This window comes from Rhinopithecus bieti, unplaced genomic scaffold, assembly GCF_001698545.2.
Source record: "Rhinopithecus bieti isolate Rb0 unplaced genomic scaffold, ASM169854v2 scaffold_8013, whole genome shotgun sequence".
Taxonomy (NCBI): Eukaryota; Metazoa; Chordata; class Mammalia; order Primates; family Cercopithecidae; genus Rhinopithecus; species Rhinopithecus bieti.
Genome location: NW_016805576.1, coordinates 63,592 through 85,025, shown reverse-complemented (window position 1 = coordinate 85,025; position 21,434 = coordinate 63,592). Strand labels below are relative to the sequence as shown.

At 42.1% G+C, this 21,434-nt stretch overlaps 1 protein-coding gene across 1 annotated transcript in view; it reads right to left on the bottom strand.

The window, feature by feature from the left end:
- Window positions 1–21,411, bottom strand: part of LOC108530148 (ADAMTS-like protein 3) — a gene marked incomplete at its 3' end in the record, with an annotated part of 123,446 nt that extends 102,035 nt beyond the window's left edge. Inside the window, exons 1-2 of the mRNA XM_017872854.1 lie at window positions 21,217–21,411; window positions 19,643–19,744 (exon numbers count right to left, since the gene is read on the bottom strand). Coding sequence (XP_017728343.1) covers window positions 19,643–19,711 — 69 coding nt within the window. The remainder of the gene's footprint in view (window positions 1–19,642; window positions 19,745–21,216) is intronic.
- Between the last annotated feature and the right edge of the window lie 23 nt (window positions 21,412–21,434).

Sequence of the window (21,434 nt, the reverse complement as noted above, 5' to 3'; positions counted from 1 at the left end):
AATTTTCCCAATTTGGGGAAAGTCTAAAACTAAAGATTCAAGAATCTGAATTCTAAGCAGCATAAACCCAAAGAACTACAAGAAGATATATCACTATTAAACATTTCAAATATAAGGACAAACAAAAATCTAAAAATCAGCTAGAGAGAAACAATGCATTACCTACAGGAAAAAAAACAATTTGAATAACATTAAATTTCTCATCTGCAACCACAGAGACAGAAGGCAGTAGCACAACGTGTTTCAAGTGCTGAAAAAGAGACAGAACTCTTAGCCTATAATTCTATATCCAGCAAAAATATCCTTCTAGAATCAAGACATTCTCAAGTGAAGCAAAACTAAGAATTTGTCACCAGAAGGCCTACCATTAAAGAAGAGATAAAAGAAGTGTTCTAAAAAGAAAGGATAAAATAACAGAAGATGGCTTCAAAACTCTTGGAAGGAAGAAACAACAATTAATGGGTAAAATATGGGTAAAGATAATAGAATATACTTCTCCTTATGACTTTTTAAAATATATTTGACAGTTGAAACAAAAATTATGTCATTTGATGTGGTGCTCAAACTATGTTGAGGACATATTAAGACAGCTATATTCAAAAGGGTAAAGAGTAAGGGGACCTAAATAGAGATAAGGTTTCTACACTAAGTGAGGTGGTAAAGTTGGTATCAGTAGACTTTAATAAGATAAAGCATGAGGGGGAGGGGGAGGGAGAGAAAGAGAGAGAGACAGAGAGAGAGAGAGAGAGAAATTGAAAATTCCCATAGAAAAATGAACATACAAGCTTAAAAAAAAAATTCAAGTAACCCACGGGAAGACAAGAAAAGGGAAACAGCAGAACAAAAAAAAAAGTGAGACTAAAGACAAAATAAGTTTAAAACTGGAAAACTGAAGTATTATTTAGTATAATTACTTTTCATGTAAATAGTCAAATTACAGCAAATACATCAATATACCAGACAGAGATGGGCAGAATGAATTTTTTAAAAACATGACTCAACTATATGCTTTATTTAAGAAATTCACTTCAGATAAGATAATATAGGCAGGTTCAAAGTAAAGGATGAAAACACATATACTATGCTAATAATATATTTCATAGTAAATTTTAAAAGAAGTGGCTACGTTCATATTAGATAAAGTAAACTTCAGAGTAAAGAAAAACATCAGAGACATAGAGGAAAGTTCCACTACCAAGAAGACATAGGAATTCTAAATGTATATGCACCAAACAACAAAGTTTCAAAATATTTCAAGCAAAAACTGATACAACCGAAAGTAAAATTATACTCAATGAAACTATACTTGAGGATTTAATCACCTTTCTCTCAGAAATTGGTTGAATAACTAGATAGAAAATCATCAAGATTATAGAATAACTAAACAACGCCATCAACCAACAAAATCCAATTGACATCTAAAGAACACTCCACCCAACAATAGCAGAATACACATTTTTTTCAAGAGTGCCCATGGGACATTCACCAAAATAGACCATATTACTGGACACAAAACAAACTTCAATGAATTTAAAAGGATTAAAATCAGACAGAGTCTATTCTTTGACAACAATGGAATAAAACTAGAAATCAGTAACAGAAAGGTACAGGAAAATTTGCAAACACTGGGAAACTAAATAACATGTTTCTTAATAATCCATGAGTCAAAGAGAAATTCTCAAAATGTCTTAGTCCATTTGGGATGCTTTACCAAAATATCACAAACTGGGTAGCTTATAAAAAACAGAAATGTATTTCTCACAGTTCTGGAGAGTGGGAGGTCCAAGATCAAGGTGCCAGCAAGTCCAATATCTGCTGAGGGCCTACTCTCTGGTTCATAGATGGTGTCTTCGCATTGTGTTTTCACGTGGAAGAAGGGACAAGCAAGCTCCCTTTGGCCTATTTTATAAGGGCATTGATCTCATTCAGGAGGGCTTGCCCTCATGAGTTGATCACCTCCCAAAGGCCCCACTTCCTAATACCATAACCTTGGAGGGTAGGATGTTGTTGTTGTTGTTGTTGTTGTTGTTGTTGTTGTTGTTGTCATTGTTGTTGTCAAAACAGAGCCTTGCTGTGTCGCCCAGGCTGGAATGCAGTGGCGCGATCTCAGCTCACTGCAAGCTCCGCCTCCCAGGTTCACGCCATTCTCCTGCCTCAGGCTCCCAAGTAGCTGGGACTACGGGCGCCAGCCACCACGCCCGGGTAATTTTTTCTATTTTTAGTAGAGACAGGGTTTCACCGTGTTAGCCAGGATGGTCTCCATTTCCTGACCTCGTGATCCGCCTGCCTCCGCCTCCCAAAGTGCTAAGATTACAGGTGTGAGCCACCGCGCCCGGCCTGGAGGGTAGGATTTTAACATATGAATTTGGAGGTGGACGGACACAAACATTGAGCACATAGCACAAACGAAAGCTTAAAAATATTGTTTAATAAGAATGAAAATGAAAGTAAAACATATCAAATTTTGTGTTATGGCAAAATCAGTTACAGAGAAAGAACGTTATAGCACTAAATGCTTGCATTAGAAAAAAAAGAAAAGATCTCAAATCAATAATTTAATCCCATCCCCAATAAAATGGAAAACAGAAGGAAAAAAAGGGACCAGAAGAAAGAAAATAATAAAGAGCAAAAATCACTGAAATAGAAAATAGAAAAACAATAGAAGAAATATATAAAACAAAACCTAATTCTTTTAAAGATCAACAAAACAATAAGCTGACAAAGAAAAAAGTAAGCAATACTACAAAGAATAAAAGAGAAAAAATGCAAACTTCAAATATCAGGAATGAAATAGATATCACTACAGATCCTGCAACCATTAAAAGGATAACAAGGAAATGCAACAAACAATTCTACATAGAAAAATTCAACAATTTGAAATAGACACATTCCTTGAAAAACAAAAGATACCAAAATTCACTCAATATAAAATCGATAACCTGAAAAATACTATAACTATTAAGGAAATTGAGTTCACAGTTTAAAATCTGTCAAAAATGAAATATCCAAGTTTCACTGGAGAACTATACCAAACATGTAGAGAACACCAATCTCTTCAGAAAACAGAAGAGAAAACACTCTCCAACTCATTTTGTGAAGATAGTACTAAAACCAGACAATGACAGGACAAAAAAAAAAAGAAAAGAAAAGAAAATAGCATGTGAATATCTCTCATGAATTTAGATCCAAAAATTCTCAACAAAATATTAGTAAATAGAATTCAGCAATATATATAAAAAGAGTGATATGCCATGACCAAATGGAGTTTATTTCAGGGATGCAAGGCTGGTTCAATACCTGAAAATCAATGTAATACATCAAATCAACAGCTTTTAAAAAAAAAAAGATAAATCACGTGATCATATAAACTAATGCAGAAAAGATGATTTCACATAATTAAACACCTATTCATGATTTAAAAATTCTTCCATGGACCTTATCCATGGGAATGGATTAGGGAGAGAAACTTAAGCCATTAAGGTAAGTTGGTCACAGCATATAATATAACTTGTGACCTTAACCTCACACTGTACGAACAAAGTAATTCAAAATGGATCATTAACTTAAATATAAAATGTAAAACTATAAAATATTTAGAAGAAAACATAGGAGAAAATCTTCAGGACTTAAGGTAGGCAAAGCATTCTTAGCCATGACACCAAAAACCATGATCTGTAAGTGAAAATTTTTGATAAATAGAACTTCACCAATATCTATAACTTTTCCTCTGCAAAAAAATAATAAAAATAAAAATGAAAACCTATAAGAGGATAAAAGAATCAAGCTACATACTGGGAGAAAATATTTACAAACCACACATTCCATATTAAAGAAGCTAAAAGTCCTCGGTATACAACAACCTTACAAACAGAAAGCAGGGAAGAAGCCATGAATTCTAAATGCTGAATACAGATGAGGACTCCACTTGCACTTCTACTGCCTGCCAACCCTAGTCTCATATTAGTTTCCCCTTAAGATAGCTTTCTTTCTTGACCTTATCAGGGATTGTTAGTCAATGGATTCATCAATTGCATCTCAGAATTATGTGCTAATCCTATGTTACAAAACAGAGCTCTGAGGTCAGTGAGTACTTCCACATGACAGCTTAAAAAAGATGCCTATGTCCTGCGTGCCATGTGTCTTCTGAAGGACAAGCTTCCCTTGGTTATTCCTAGAGTGGAAAAAAACTGTTAACATCTAGGACACTACCCCAGGGCTGGCCAATGAAGCATGTTGGCAGCCAAGGCTTACTCAATGCACTCTGTGTCCTGGGAAGGGCATCAGCATCAGAGAGGGTCAGCAGACAACATAGAAAAAAAACCAGCAATGATGCCAACAAAGACTGAGACACTACCTTGGCCTGTCACACTCTAGGGACTTACCAATGCTACACTGGGAAAAACTGAGGATAGCAATCAGTACATTATCTGTGTTGCTCTGTGTCGTACAAATACGTATGTGTGCCTGTCTATTCGTTTTATCAATTAACACCATAATAAACAGTGGCTAGTTTATTCCATGGTGTAGGTTGGTTTTCTCTCCCTCTCCCCAAAAGCTTTGTTATCTTTTAAAGTGTCTGGTTGCTAAGTGCACTGCTAAGGACTCACCAGACATCAGCAGTCATCAGCCAGGTGCATAGAAGGCACCACCTAGGTAAACAGCTCTCTCACAAACAGGGCCTGAACAGAGCCCGCCAGAGCATGGCTGCCTGCCACTCCATGCATTCCTTCTCTGCTCCATGCACCAAAATGCTTTCCTGGCTCTGACAATGGAAGCTGCTAATGCATCCCAGAAAGTGTTTACAGAGCGTGCAGCCTAAGTGCTCCGCCTCTGGAGCTGTGAACAATGATGCTTGCCACATGCTGGACCTCCCAGGGACAGGAAGAAGAGTTTCAAGGTCAGTTCAAAGTAACCGGTCTACCTCCAAGATGCAAGCCCACAAAGCCTGTCCTGAGAAGTAAGGCCGTTGCTCATTACAACAAATGGGCAACTTTCCTCCAGAAGGGCAGGCATTTTCCTCCAGAAGGGCAGGCATGTCCCTTACATTCAGGCTGGCTTCTTTCCACTATGATCTACAATCTGCACACCCAGCAAATGGGCAGCTATCCCTCAGCTTCACAGAGAATACCCAAACCAGGCAGAAAGAGCCTCTTCACAGGCCCTGCCTTCACCTTAGCAAAAGATGCCAATAGTGCTTTCTCCTTTCCAAACACACTTTGAGTTCTATCTTCCAGACCCCCTGGAGTACCAGCAAGCTTTGCTTATGATTTACACCCCTGCGTAATTGACACCTTATTTTTGCATTCTAACATATATGGGTCACTCTTTTCACAAACTATAGACTCACAGAGTATCCATTTTATAACATATCTTAAAATGTCCTCCTAAATGAGCCATACCAACCCTCAGAATTCTCTACTCTGATTCCCAGGGTGGCCACTTCTGTTTGGATTTAAGGGTGACAGGGTTTAAAATGCCCAGGCTTCTATGCAGTTAACATTTTATTAGTGATCTCAAATGCGAGTGAGCATAGGTCAGCAAGACACTCTCCCAGGGTACTAATGGTACAACTTAGTAATAAAGAGAAATGCTTGTTGCACAAAGGTGTTAAATATCCCTTTATTGATAATATTGTAAAAACTAAAAAGCCACTCAGAGGCAAAATCAGCAAATGGAAAAGCAGAATTTAATCTTACCCAACAGCTAGGCCCATTATTCCTCCTAAGAAGTATCTTTGCATACAAAAACAGCTAGGCAAGCATTTGTTGACAGAGCTCCTGAGGACACAGATCAACAGGAGACAAGAAAACAAAAGAGTTAGATTGCTCCCCACTAGAGCTAAATGGGAATTAGTGTGGGAGTGGAAAAGCAGAGGGAGGTAACTAGTAAAGAAGAGTCGGGGACATCAGAACAATATTCTTCAATGCAGAGAATATAATTTATTGTCAAATAGCTGTGAAAATTCACAAAATGTCCAACTATCAAATATCTTTGGGACACACATAAAATTGAGCACCTTACTACATTTCAAAAAATGAGACGAAATAAAACCCACATTCTCTGAAGAGAGAATAAATCAGAATGTCATTGCAAAATAACTTGAAAATTTTTTGAAAAAGTATAAAATATTTGCCTTTGCTGTCCAGAAGGCTTCCAGGAAAATACAAATTATCTTTTGTATTTTATATTGATCAAAACGGATTAAAGAATCTGGAGAAATCCCGAACACTCCAACAATTGTATAAAAAGTAAAGAGGATGTCAAAGTAGTACTACCCCTCAAAACTTCTGTGTCCTCTTTATTTTATTGGCAAGTTCTTTCCAACCTTCAAGGAACAGGTTATTTCTGTGCAATTTAAACAGACCCAGAAAAGGAAAAATTATGAAAAGTTCCCAATGCATTTTATGAGGTTAGTAAAAATCTTGATATAAAACCTGAAAATATAGTACAAACCAACATCTCTTATGAATACAGATGTAGTAATTTTCAATAAAATATTTGCAAACCAAATCCAGCTGAATATTAAAAAAAATATATACCATGGCCAAGTACAGTTAATGCCAGGAACACAAGGATGATTCAATATTCAGAAACCTATTAATATAATTCCTCAAGTTACTAGGTCAAAGGAGTGAAAGAATATGAACATCTAGATAGCTCTGAAGAACGCTGATAACTAAGCATGCTGTAAATTACAGTTTTATCTGCACACCATTGGCAATAGTTGGTGTAGCCCAGAAGACACCATCCCAGGAGAGCAAAGTTAAAATAGGCATCAGTTGACCAGAATCAGGCAGTTGTGCTGAGTGTCTCAGTTACCAGACACCAACCTCAATACACACACAGGTAGACAGAGAATGGGGTCTATTAACCAGAGCAGTATTTTTTCACACTGTGAATACATTCCATTAGTGGGTTATGTGTGTATGTGTGTGCGTGTGTGTGTGGTCATAATATAAAATGCATTTCTTCCCGTGAGTCACAGTCAAAAAATTTAAATAATACCACTGACCTAGGGGATTAAGAGGAATTATTTTCTGGATTTCTACTGCTATAGACTTCAGTCTAGAGTTAGAGTTAGGATTATGAGTGAGATAGTAAATAAAGAATCAAAGCCTCTGCCTGTAAATTATGAACATCTTTCTTTTTCTTTTTTTTTTCTTTTTTTTTTTTTTTTTGGAGACAGAATATCACACTGTCACCCAGGCTGGAGTGCTGTGGTGTGACCTCAGCTCTCTGCAACCTCCACCTCCCCGGTTCAAATAATTCTCCTGTCTCAGCCTCCCGAGTAACTGGGACTACAGGCGTGCGCCACCAAGCTTGGCTAATTTTTGTATTTTTAGTAGAGACGGGATTTCACCATGTTGGCCAGGCTGGTCTCGAACTCCTAACCTCAGGTGATCTGCCTGCCTTGGCCTCCCAAAGTGCTGGGATTACAAGCGTGAGCCACCATGCTCAGCCCCTATGTTATATAAACATCTATTTCATGAAGTAAGGCTGTGGCAGATCATGGAGACCTGATTTGTGTCAACTCCTCCCAAAGTCATAATTTCATTTATGAGGGTTGTGAGAGTGTAGTGATTAAAGCATGCTCTCTGGAACTAGGCTGCCTTAAAGAAAAGCCTGCCACAACAGTAGATTAGATTATTTTTCAAAAATACTCACTCCTGGCCAGGTGCAGTGGCTCACGCCTGTAGTATCAGCACTTTGGGAGGCCAAGGTGGGCGGATCACAAGGCGAGGAGTTCAAGACCAGCCTGGCCAATATGGTGAAACCCTGTCTCTACTAAAAATACAAAAATTAGCTGCGTGTGGTAGCGCACACCTGTAATCCCAGCTACTGGAGTGGCTAAAGCAAGAGAATCGCTTGAACCCAGGAGGCAGAGGTGCAGTGAGCCAAGATCGTGCCACTGCACTCCAGCCTGGGCGACAGACTGCGATTCCATCTAAAAAAAAAAAAAAAACACTCATTCCTCCAACACACACAGATATAGAAAATCTCCATGGGAGGAGCACACTCCCCTGCCCTAATAACTTCAGACAAGGCTGTATAATTTGCTCTGCCCTCTGGCCTCGTAGTAGGTAAGGATGCTTCCGTATTCCCTGACTATGGCTTCAGCTGTGTGAGTTGCTTTGATCAGTGGGATGTTAGCAGAAATAACATAAGCAGAAGCTTAAAAGACTCATGTGCATTTGGGTTTTCTGTATCTCTATCATTACCAAGAAAGAAAATATGTTCTGGTTAGTCTCTTGGTCCAAGGAGGATGGGAAACACACAGAGCAGAGCCCCATTAAGAAGAGAATACCCATCAGAACAGAATGTTCACAGGATCGATGCACACAAATTTTTAAAAATAGCAAGAAACAGAACCAAAATGTAGTCAAAGAACATGTATTACTAAATAAATTACTCAAAAAAAGTCAAAAACACATTATGAACAACTCAGTCTCCCTTCTTAAAAGCTCAGGTAGAAATATGAGTTTAAAGGAAACATTTCAAGACAACAGAAAAAGTGAGCTTAGGAAAAGAATGGCAAAATAAAAATGAAAACATTACACATTTGATGACCCCATTTGTTAAAGTTCCTGAAACACAAACATACACACACACACAGATTTAAAAAAAATTTTGTATAAAAATTGTTTATATCATGTCCTGATATGACACTTCAGAATAAGGAAGAAATCATGTAGGTATAGTGTCAGACAAAATGAGAAAAAAAACAGAAAATATCAAATTGACCACGGACTTCTCTTCAGTAATACTCAATGCCAAAAAAACAGAATCAATATTTACAAAGACCTGAAGAAAAAGAGTGAGAAAAGTTTTCCTTGGATTGCTGAATATTTTCTGTTCTCTTTTCAAAATATTAACTATGCATATGTTGGGTCTCCTTTGTCATCATTTTCTATCACCATTTGTATATTTTGTTTTTTATATTTCATCTTGTTGGGTGCATGTTTTGTCTAGCATGTTCCCAATTGCTTATTCCATGGCTCTTATTTTTGTTGTTTCTAGTGGCGTCAGCTGTTTGCTGAAGAACAGCATAAAGAGGACATGGTGTATGAGACAGAGAATGAATAGAGTAGTCCCTAACTTCCATTATGCTTTGGTGTTTGGTTAATCCTATCACTAAATATGTTATTTTCTTTTCTTTGGAGTCCCACCTTCTCTTCATTTTCAGCATTCAAAAGTCATCAGGGATCTCAAGAGAGCCCCTAACCTATACGCTCTTTGTTATGGAAAGGGTTGCTCTTCCACCCCACTGACCTCTTCATCCCATTTCACCTCCACCAATCTCCCTCTGTAGGAGGCTGTGTTGTACACATGGACAATAAAATTTTTGGTCAATAAGGGTTCCCTGTCAATTCTATGTACCTTGTCATTTTTGGTGTCAAACTGGGCCTTTTTGGGGACAATACCTGCTTCTTTCAAGTCCCACTCAGGGCCACCAATTTCACTGTTCTTACAAAAGTTTATTACATAGGACATCCTTACAGAAATCTCTGTCCTGCTCAGAATCCAAGGAAACACATGCCAATCTTCAGGATCTTCTTTCCCCCACATCTAGACTTCACAGTACTCAACCAAGAAAAAAAAAAAACAAAAAAAAAAAAAAAAAAAAAAACTTCATAATTTGTGTTTGGAAGCTGGCCACCATTTCCTTGCTTCATTAGAGATAAACTGGTTTTTTGTGTTGCCTGTTTGTTTTTTCAAAGCGTGTTTTGAGGAGAGAGGAAATTTTTCTTACTTCCTCCATTATCGCCATATGCCATTTAAAACAACAGAACTTTTGTTCTTGGAATGTGACCAAAAATTTAAAGACCTGGACTAGTCAAAACTATAATAATGAAGGGAGGTCTTGCCTTAGTGGATACCAACACATTACAAAGGTACAATAACTTTAAAAGTATGAATCAGCATAGGAAAAGACTGAAAGATTAACTGACTAAATATATTCTAAAATAAAGATTTAAATATTTAAAACAAAATATAAGACTAGGTGATAATATAGATATCCATATATTTTCTCCCAACATGCAGTTACTTCTAAGCATGACCAAAGTAGAGTTAAAAAATTAAGAGACTCCTAGAGTAGACTACTTAAAAATTTTTAATGGCAGCATATCCAAAACATAAACAAAAATAAAATGTAAATGACAAAATGGGAAAATTATTTGCAACATAAGATAAAAAATTAATACTCTTTATATATAAGGAGTACTTACAAATTAATAAGATTCTCATGGAGAAATAGGCATACATATGAAGATGAAAATTTATTTTCTATTTCTTTTTTTTTTTTTTTTTTTTTTTTTTTTTTGAGACAGAGTCTTGCTCTGTCACCCAGGCTGGAGTGCAATAGCACAATCAGAGCTCACTGCAGCCTCAACCTCCCAAATTCAAGTGATCCTCTGGCTTCAGCCTTTCAAGTAGCTGGCACCACAAGCACACACACCACCACACCCAGATAATTTATCTTTATCTGTTGTAGGGATGGGGATCTCCCTATACTGTGCAGACTGGCCTTGAACTCCTGGGGTCAAGCAATCCTTCCACCTCAGCCTCCTAAAGTGCTGGGACTACAGGTGTGGCTATTGTGCCCAGTCCTGCTATTCCATTTCTAATGCCTTAAGGAGACAATATACAAAAAAGCAGTAATACAAATGGCCCCCAAGTATTTTTAATAACCTCTTACTAATAAAATTTCCTTAATCTTATAGTGCCAACTATTGCAAGGTAAGCATAGACATTAATGGCATTTTCTAAAAGACAATTTGTAGTATATATTAAAGGTCTTAAAATTTCACAAACTTCTTGACCCAAAAATTATATGTCTTAACAAACACTTATTTGAATACATTTCAACGCTCAGTGTGAAGAACTGGTTAATAAAGCATGACGCATCCAAATGATGTAACAGCAGGAATACATTTAATATTACTATAGGAAAATATTTAATGATATGTAAAAAATATTCCTCATAATGTTAAATTTTTTAAATAGTTATCAAAGTAGAGTATAGCCACTGTTTAAAAGATACATATTTGTTAATATTCTAAGAAGAATATCGGAAATCTATACAACAAAATCCTAACAATTCGTAGAATTAAAGGTGATGCTTATTTTCATCGTTGTCCCTTCCTGTGTTTTCTATATTTTTATAATGAATATGTGCTGTTTTAAATTAAAAAATCACAAAGGTAATTTCAAAAGAGAGTAAAGAGAATTTAGAGCCCCTTAAAACTGTAAATATTCTTTTATTAGTAAAATAGTTACTCTTTTTAAATTATTTTCAAAATAAAATGTCGTTTTATTTGTAAATGAAGGCTTGGAGAATAAAAGTATTTCTGAGTATTTGACCACAATAATTTATAGCATACGTTGGCCGGAGCTGTTCAGTGCTGACAAATTCCAGAAAGTAATTGCATGAAATACTTGGAGAGGAAACTGCTTTATGCTTCCATGCTATTTATGGAAATTAGCATCTTTGTAAAAATAAACTGAAAGCAATCACAATCATAAACCTTGAAATGTGGTTTCCATAAGATGTTAGCTTTGGTGCTTTAAGATCCATTAGGAATGCAATGGAGGAACACTGCCTACATTTTTTCTGTTATGAAACAATTACATGTAATTGGTTTTTTCCTCTTCTATCTTCAATCTCTCCCTTTCTCCTGGCTGCTTTCTTTTTAGGGTATGAATATACTGAATACACTCTGCTAAGGAAAACCTCTCTAATGACCCTGTTTCTCTCTCAAAGAGTAGTATATACTTCCTTTATTCAGTGCCTCACCTTCCCCCAAAGGTGAGACTCCAGGTAGTCCCCCAAACTACTCCTTCAAATGTAACCAATTATTTCCCAAGATCAGGGTGAATTTCCACCTTCATGTGTCCCTAACACTTGTTTGGAACCTGAAGAAATTTTGATTCCTCCCTCTCTCTCTCAATCCCACTTACCAAGTTCCAAGTTCCACTTCTTCAGGTTCTAACATCATCCCCACGTTCATATCCTCTTGTCTACAATTAACTCTCCACCCAGTTTGCTCTTGAAAACTGGGTTTAAGGTCTCATCATTACCTGCCTAGAAGAGGGCTCCCAATTATGTTTTGCAGAAGTGTGTCCCCAGTGGTCCAATGGTGTCACAATGGTGCCTCCACCACTTCCTGATCAGCAACCACAGAACTCCATGTTATTAACTGAGTAAAGTCCTTTACATGTTCTTCAAGGTCGTCCCCAGGGTAGCCACAAACTGCCTGGGCTTAAGCGACCCTCCCACCTCAACTTCCCAAGTAGCTGGGACTACAAGCACAGCTATCATACCCAGCTAATTTTTTAAATTTTTGGTAGGGATGAGGTCTTGTTATGTTTTCCAACCTGATCTCAAGCTTCTGGCCTCAACTAATCCTCCTGCCTTGGTCTCCCAAGGTGCTCAGATCACAGGCATGAGCCACTGTGCCCAGACACAGACTATCTTTGTTCATCCTTATACTCCATGCTGCCATGTCCCTACTCTTCAAACACACAGCATCAATGGAAACTGAAAGGAGGAAACATTTAAAAGACATTTCTGAGATGGGACAAATGGGAGTTAGTGGCTGAATGGCCACTACAGGGCAGGTACAATAAAGAAGAAGGCATCTACAGTGATGCCAGGATCTGGCGCAAATGGCTGGGTGATGGAGAATCTAGGCACAGCAAGAGAGCGCAGTGAGAGGTAAGGAGTTTGGTTTGAGAAGCATTTGTGCTTGACACCACCAAGGAACATTCTGGTGCAAGGTAGCTCATGGATATATTGGTCTGCAGCTCATTGAAGAGGCAAACAGAAGCCTCTCTGAGGTGCTCAGCCTCTTCCATTTTGAAGGGACCCTTGAGTTTAAAAACAGAGAGAAAGAAAGAAAGAAGAAAAGCCAAAACAGAGTTAACGACATTGTGTTTATTTTTAATGTTTACATTTAACACTTAATGTAAAATAATGGATAACTTTTTATCTTTTCGGTATATATAATGCTATTTGAAGAAAACCTCAAAAGTTTACATTTGAGAGACTGTATCATCATGAGACCTGGGTTTCCACGTGATAACCCCCAGGCAGGAGCCTCTGGAGAGATGGAGGCTGCCTGGGAGAACATGTGGAGGGAGAGAGGGGAGGGCAAAGGCAGAGCTCTGGAAGGGAAAAGCTTTTTTAAAAGCTACAGAGGAGCCAAAGAAAGAGAGTAAGATGGAAAGGTCAGAGGTAGAAGGAGAAAAAGGAGTGCAGGGATCGCAGGCAACACACAAGGAGAGGGCTCCCATTCATTCTCCCACAGGATTCTCACTGGATCTAGCCAATGACTCTGTCTTGCAGATTTTCAGGCTTTGGGGCAACGTTGTAATGAAATTCAGTCTGCATCCAGGATGACCCAAGATCTTCCTGCTCAGACTCCATCACCAGTGTCAACACAGACTGGAGGACTGATCCAAAATCACTTGGGGGACAAGGTCACGGGAAGTACATTTATGACATTAAACCTGGAGTGCTGGAAAAGCTCTATGCAGAACTGAAGCAGGGAGAAAGGAGGAAGGCCACAATGTGTATCAAGTGTGTAGCAAAGCACAGTACAATAAGAAAGGATTATTCTAAAGAAATACTCAAACAAGTGAGCAAAGATGTGAGCATAAGATGTTCATTTCAGGTGTCTGATGGTAAACACGAGTGAACAAACCATCCAGGAAGCAACCCAAATGTTCAATAAAGAAATAATGGGTTTAAATAACACATAATGCCACTTATGCTATTATGGCATATCCATAAGTACAATGGAACACAGCCATTAGAAATGAAAATGAAGAAAACGAGAAACACTCATAGACACTGGGGGCGGCTGCAAGAAGAGAATGTCCGTCCACTCCGCAGATGGACATCTGCTTAGACTGTGGGCCTGCTGATCTCTCCCTAGGCCTATCAGAGCAAGGAAAGGAGAACTGAAGGGAGTTGGCAGGACAGAGAGAGGAGGCAGCATTGAAGCATTCCATCTTCCCACTGTCTGGCACAGTAAGATGCAGTACTTCCTATGGGTCAGCTAGACCACACCAAAGGGAGCTGGGTTTGAGCTCTCCAGGCAACACTTCATCCAATAAGGCTGCCTGCTAGGTGAGAAGACCCCGGCAGCAAGTGGCAAGCTGAAGCTGGACTGCCTGCTGCAGGAAGTGTCCTGTGGAGCCCTCCAAAGAACTCACATCTGCTACCCAGAGGGCAGAGGGTTGAGAAAGAGCTGGAGTGGCAGTGACAACTACCAGAGAGAGGAATCCAGTTAAGTAAAGAGCTGATTGCCCTTGTTCTCTTCCCCCTCCTTGTTTCCTACCCTTGGAAAGCTGGATCCAGAAGAAATAAAAGGAAGAAGCATCTCAGAACCAGTCCCCACCACACCCTTACCATTCCATGGTAGGGGGAAAAAAGCCCTGTGCAACTTCGGGTTCCTGAAGCCCTGTGTCAAGCCCAGACTACAGGAAAGGGAGACAAGATTTAAATCAAGTTGAGAATCAAAACTTTAAATGAACTGAACTTTTAATAATCAAAATTGAATCTTCCTACGATTCCATTAAGGGATGGGAAAAGGCGATTTCACAAGGCATGACTGGACCAGTGATTGGCTCCATATTTATACCTTACTGAAATGACACTTCTCAATAAATCTGTGTCTTTCAGAGGCCCCAACTCTCCCAGATCACCCAACATGGAGCAACACTCAGACACAAGGTTATGACTTCTCGAGGGGCCAAACCCAGCCAAATCTAGGCTGATCTAAAAGGAATTATGTGCCATGTCAGAGTCAGGGCTACCTTGAGTTGATTTACCCACAAAGGAAGTTCCCTGAACCCTGACCCAGGACTGTCTTCCTTAGGATTCCATCCTCACTGCCCATGATTGACATGATCAAGGGTGATAGCAATAGCAGGGTCAATTGGGGGAACTTGGATGGTGAAATTGCTATGGAGTGTGAGATTGTTGTATAAGGTGAATAAGAGGCCTGGGCTAAGCCACCAACACTCAAATGGCACTTTTTTTGTCCTCATGTCAATTCTGTGACTTTGTCAGCCTCTCTCAGAACCTATGATTGCACCTGGGTTACTGGAGGTGGAGAAGGGATGCCTGTGTTGGCGGCAGCAAGCAGGGCAAGATTCAAAGGCCACCCTTGACATCCTGTATTAGTTTCCTCTTGATGCTGTAACAAATTACCACAATTTTAGGTCTTAAAACAACACAAGTTTATTCTTTTACAGTTCTAAAGGTCAGAAATCTGAAATGCATTTTTATAGGACTAAAATCAAGGTGTCACTATAGCCAGCTACATCTGAAGACTTGAGCAGAAAATCCATTCCTTATCTCTTCCAACTTCTAGAGGTTGCTGGGATGCGTTAGCTCCTGGCGACATTCTCCCAGCCTCTGGTTTCCATGGTAGTATCTTCTACTTCCTCTGCCTCTTACCCTCCTGTGGCTCTCTTATAAGGACTGTTGTGATTGCATAATACAGGATAGTCTCCCCAATTCAATATTCTTAATCACATCTGCCCAGTCCTTTTTGCCATGTAAGGGAACATTTATGAGTTCCAGGGATTAGGACACGGACATATCTGGGGGGCATTAGGCAACCTGCCACACATCCCAAGGACATCCACACTCTCAGCCTGGCAGCTCCACCAAATATTATGATGAAGGCAACAGGAGTTCAAAGGGCACCTACCCGAGGCCACCTGGCCTTCCATTCCTACCCTACCTCAAAGCCCTCTGCAAGATCAGCCTTCTACACTAGCCTCCAGCCTCAGGATCAGGAAAAAAAACCAGTTAAATAATTCTGTCTTATACTTATGCACCAACAAGACCCAGGGGACAGGATAGGAGCCAACTCAAATATTGCTTATTTTACAAGTTGTGTTTTGAAATTTTCAAAATCCTCCCTCCAGAGGAGGTCACCACAGACTTATAAGACCTTCCAGGACTTCATCCAAATGTCTCCTGTCTTTCAAAACTGTGACCTCGAGGGATCTGTTCCAGTAGATATCTATGAACTTGGCAGTGGAGATGGTCAAAGATCAAGTCATTCTTCTGAAAAGGGTATTCCATCCAGAGTCACAGGAAATGGGAGAGGACAGAATTTGCCAGAGAATCTAAACAGTACAGCACCTCCCCAGGGGAAAACATGGTGGAGGGCCATTCAGATATACATGAAGCCATCTTGACATGGTTGTTTAAAGAGATAATCGCAAGCCACATGACCAATGTTAAAACAGTTTCTAAAGGCACTCGGCCAGAGAGCTAGGAAGCCGTCCTATGACAATTAAATTGGTGAACAGGTAAGGTTGTTTATTCTTCTCCTGGGCAAGAGAAAAAAAAAGGGAGGGGGCAAGTTGTAATTCAGGGCACAGTCAACACAGGACTCATCTTCAAGGTGTTCAGGATAAAGTTTGGAAAGCTCTCAAATACTCCAGGCTGGATAAAGTTTGAAAAGCTTTCAAATACTCCAAGCTGGAAGAGAGAATAGGAACAGCAGCTGCTGTCTTCTCTGGGAAAATCAGGTCTGTAAGGAGAAGCCTGGAGGAACAGGAAGCTTCCAGGGCCTGTGAGACAGGAAAAAGGGAGGCCGCTCCAGTTGTCTGGATGAGGGGAACAGTGAGCTCCTCCAGGAATGGTCAAGAACGAGTTACAAAAACAAGGAACTGCCAGCCTCATACCTTGCTCTACAATCTATCACACTTATTTGTGGGCAGTGAATATAAGAGTTTACATTTTCACTGATTCAATAAAGAAAATATATTTGTGGCCGGGCGCAGTGGCTCACATCTGTAATCCCAGCACTTTGGGAGGCTGAGGTGGGCGGATCACTTGAGGTCAGGAGTTCGAGACCAGCCTGACCAACATGGCAAAACCTCATCTCTACTAATAATACAAAAATTAGCTGGATGTGGTAGTGGGCGCCTGTAGTCCCAGCTACTCAGAGGCTGAGGCACGAGAATTGCTTGAACCCAGGAGGCAGAGGTTGCAGTGAGCCGAGATTATGCTACTGCATTCTAGCCTGATCAACAGCGTGAAACCATGTCTCAAAAAAATAAAAGAAAAAAAAAAAGAAAAGAAGCTCTATTTGTTATTAATTAGTTGGCACATCCTTTGCTCCGCACAGCTCAGCCTCACGCATCTAGTAGTTTTCTAACAACCACCTGGTGGCAGCACATGCGAAGCAAGCGTAGATGCTAGGGAACACCTTATGCCCCACCCAAACACCAAAATCACAAGATACTTCAGAGAGGTGGCTTTAAGTCAAACTCAGGCTGACTCTACGAAAAAGACAGAGCGTCCAACCCATGGACAGGGACCCAGAGCTGACCTACCACCCTTCATTAGAACCTTCTCTCAGGGCCTGTGGTGAGACAGACCTGGCCACACCCACCCACACTCCCGGAAGATCAGGCCCTCCACAGCTGATACCTCTTGAGTGCCCCCTACAGGCTCTACACCAGAAAATACAGGCACTGCGCTTACTTCAAGCTTCTAATGCTGACAAGCAGCAGCAACAGTAGAATGCTGACATTTATTGTACACTTACTACATGCCAGACACTGTTTGGTTTGATTTTTCAGTTTTTTCCACTTCACAATGGATTAACTCTTCCAAACAATTCTGAGGTCTACACTAATATTACACTAGTTCATTATACCGCTTCATTACTGGGATCCGAACGGTGGGTGGCGTGAATGATGAAGACCGCTGGTCTGAAACCTCCTTTTATGACCTTCTATGCACACTGCCTTGATACATGGAAACAGCACTGCCACAGGCACACAGATATGGAAAAATCCAAAAGAGGTCAGTGAGTGATTCAAGCTGGGCAAACACTGCCCTTGGCCAAAGGTCAACAGACTGCCTCAAAGCATATTTAAATTTTATAAGGTGAAAGAAGGCAAAATGAAACACTGTGCCTTGAAGCCTCAGCCCCATTTGACCAGGAACAAATCTCTGAAGCTCTCAAAGCCTGTTTCAGATCTGCTGATGAGACAGAAACGTAAGTCTCCACCCTTTTACCTCAACAGTCATCTCACTGGCCAGGGAACCCTAATATCATCCTGAAAAGACTTAATTTTTGTTCTAACAAAAGATCTCTATTAGGCCGGGCGCGGTGGCTCAAGCCTGTAATCCCAGCACTTTGGGAGGCCGAGACGGGCGGATCACGAGGTCAGGAGATCGAGACCATCCTGGTTAACCCGGTGAAACCCCATCTCTACTAAAAAATACAAAAAACTAGCTGGGCGAGGTGGCAGGCGCCTGTAGTCCCAGCTACTCGGGAGGCTGAGGCAGGAGAATGGCGTAAACCTGGGAGGCGGAGCTTGCAGTGAGCTGAGATCCGGCCACTGCACTCCAGCCTGGGCGACAGAGCGAGACTCCGTCTCAAAAAAAAAAAAAAAAAAGATCTCTATTAATATGATTATAGGATAGCATTGATAAAATGGGATAATGGGGAGAAGATGTACCTTGCTGACCAGTTCTTTGTGCATCACAGAATTCACAGGGCATTGGAGTCGAAAGAGGCCTTAGAGGCACTAAGTCCAAGAAAGTGAAACAAGAGGCAGAGAAGTTTGATTAATTTATCCCAGGGTATGTATCTTCACTCATGGATGCATGCTTATTTAACAGACATTTAAGCCCTTAAGTGACAAGTCCCTTCCTAGACCCTGAGGATACATAGGCCACCAAGCCATGTATTTGAGAAGTTATGTCTGCAGGGAGGGATTGCCTTGTTCTAATTCATAAGACACTGTATGGAGCTAGCAGCAGCCCTTGGGACACAATACTAAGATGTGCCCTGCCTTTAGATCTGGGGCTGCAAACTGCTTGGCTGAATCCAGGGTGCAAACACATTTATCCGCCTTTCAATGCTTTAAAAACTGGGAAATTTTGTGAGAAATCTAGGTGATCCAGCTAGCTTGAAAAATAAGATCTGGCAATCCTGGGCTTGTGTCTCCACTTAGCAATGATCAGATGGAACTGAGTAGAGGCTGCTCTTAATAGATGGAGCATGTGTTCTGCATTTTGCCACTGTCGCCATTACTCCCTATGTCTCTTAGGCAATGCTAGCCTCGCTCCTTTGTTTGAGTCTGTCCTATAGGCAAATAAGGATGAAATTCATGAGCCGGGTCCTCTCAAGTTGGTTGGAAAAGACAGCAGAAGTCTAAAGAGAGGACTGTGGGATAAAACAGTGGGATATGTGATGATAGATGTAAACTCAGAATATTTAGCAGCTTAGCTAGGGCCAGAACCTGGCTCTGCCCATTAATTGTTTCCTGGTCTCCGGCAATCCAGCCTCTACTGGGCACATGCAGACAGCCATTCTAGTCTGAAATGACAGGGTCCATCACAGCCCCAGGTCATCACTGGTGTACGGTATCCACAGTGCTATTAAGGCCCTACTCAGGATTCAGAGAGGACCCAAGGGATCTAGATAATCCTTAAAGCCAACCAGAAATACCATTGGCTGGAGACAGGAAAGAAAGTTTAGTTCTCTGGTGTAGGATTAACACTAATCATGCCACATCTCAGGTGGTCTACAATAATGCTTCTGAGTAAACAGAGGGATGTCCACCATTTCCCTTCCCCTCCCTATGACCTTACCTCCTGCAGGGTAGAGTGCATGAAGACCATCCCTACCAGCAGCCACCAGGGGCTCGTCCAGGAAGCCATGGGGTCTGGTCTCCTCTGGGTCTCAGTTGTAGCCTACAAAAGAGGAAAGAGTTCATTACCAACCAGCTCTGGCCCCCATGGCAGTAACCATGACTTAAGAGACCCATTAGATGGAAGGACCCTGAAGCCCAGATACTGTTTTGGAAAGGTTTGTGTTGGCCCAGGTTGGGGCTGCCTACTACAGGGTGCAGGATAACTGGGGTCCCTTTAGAAGGTCCACATCAAAGTCAGGCGAGGGCTGTACCTGTCTCCAGTGGGCAACTCATACCTCCTGCTCTTCAGAAGCTGAGATATCCCTGCCCCAGCCACCTCCCAGCCCATCTGTCAGCAGCAGGGTGTGGCTATTGGCATTAGACTCAGGAAGCCAGCACAGTGCCAAGGTTTAGGCCAGCTTCTGCTGCTTGCGGCAAAAATGAGACTAAGACAACAAAGCCGCCCAGAGAGGGAAAGGACCTGCCTAAGGTCACACAGCAAGATAGTGACATTTTAGGACTGAAACGCAGACTCTGATAGTTCAAGGCTTTCCTCGCTAGATGACACGTGCGCCCTCAAGGTCCCGCACCCACAACCACGGAGACCCACAACCACAGAGACGCCTGAGAGCTAAGTTCAGGGAGATTTGAAGGACATAGCCCCCAAGCCAGCCTAACACAATCTCCTAAAAGTAAGTGAGGGCGAGCCAGCAGAGGTCAGCTGAAACCAGGAGGGAAGCGGGGACTCTTTCCCTTACTTTTCCTGTCAATTTACAGGGAAATCAGTATGAGTCGAGACTGGAAAAGCCGAGGTCACACTCGACTCGCTTCGCCTCGGGGGCGCCTTGGCGGAGCTGATGTCCGGGGGCGGGTCGGTGGCTTCTCTCCATCTGGAGAAAGCATTAAGGGCCTGGCCTAATGCGATCCGCAAATGTGCTGCTGTTTCCGACCTGAGGCGGCGACTCCCGGCTGGAGGGAGGCGGCCAGCGCGGGGCCCTGGGACTTTGCGCCCCCCTCGCCCGCTCGCACCAGCCTTCCTAGCGCACACTCCTCCGACTACCCGCTGCCTCAAAGTCGCTCCTCCAGGGCCTCAGCCGCGTCCCGGTCACCCCCAGCCCACTTTCCACGATCGCGCATCGCCTCAACCCTTGGCGTTCTGGGCGCTCGCTCCCCAGTTGCCAGTCGGCCGGACCTTCGGACACGCGAGGTTTCTGCTTACTAACTCCCAATCCTGAAAAACTCCAACCCTGTGGAGCTCCCCCATAATCAAGAACGCCCCTCAGCCCGCGAAGTGCCCCCGAAAGACTCTCCCTGAACCTTCCGGGACGCCACGGAGCGCGCCCGACCCGAGGTGCCCAGCTGTGAGGAGCATCCCAGTCCTGAGGCCCCCTGGGGCCCGCGTGGCACGCCCCGACTTTGCTTGGGGTCCCCCGACTTGCTTAGAGAGGCCACTGCTCCAAGTCTTACTCCCCCTGGGGAGTGCCTTCCCCCGACCGCTGCGGGGCCGCCCTGCGCCGAGCTCGGTGCACCCACCTTGCGCCGCAGAAGTATCTGGGATGTGCAGCCCCAGGGCCGCTGGGGCTCGGCGCGCGCGGGGGAGAAGCTGGCAGATGCCGCCAGTCAACACCTCGTGCGGAATCCGGGACCCGGACCTTCCCCGACGCCGGCCTCCAGCCCGCGGCGCCGCAGTCGCCACCGCCGCCGCCGCGAAATTAAATGGGGCTGGGACCGGGGCTGCCCCGCCTCTCCCG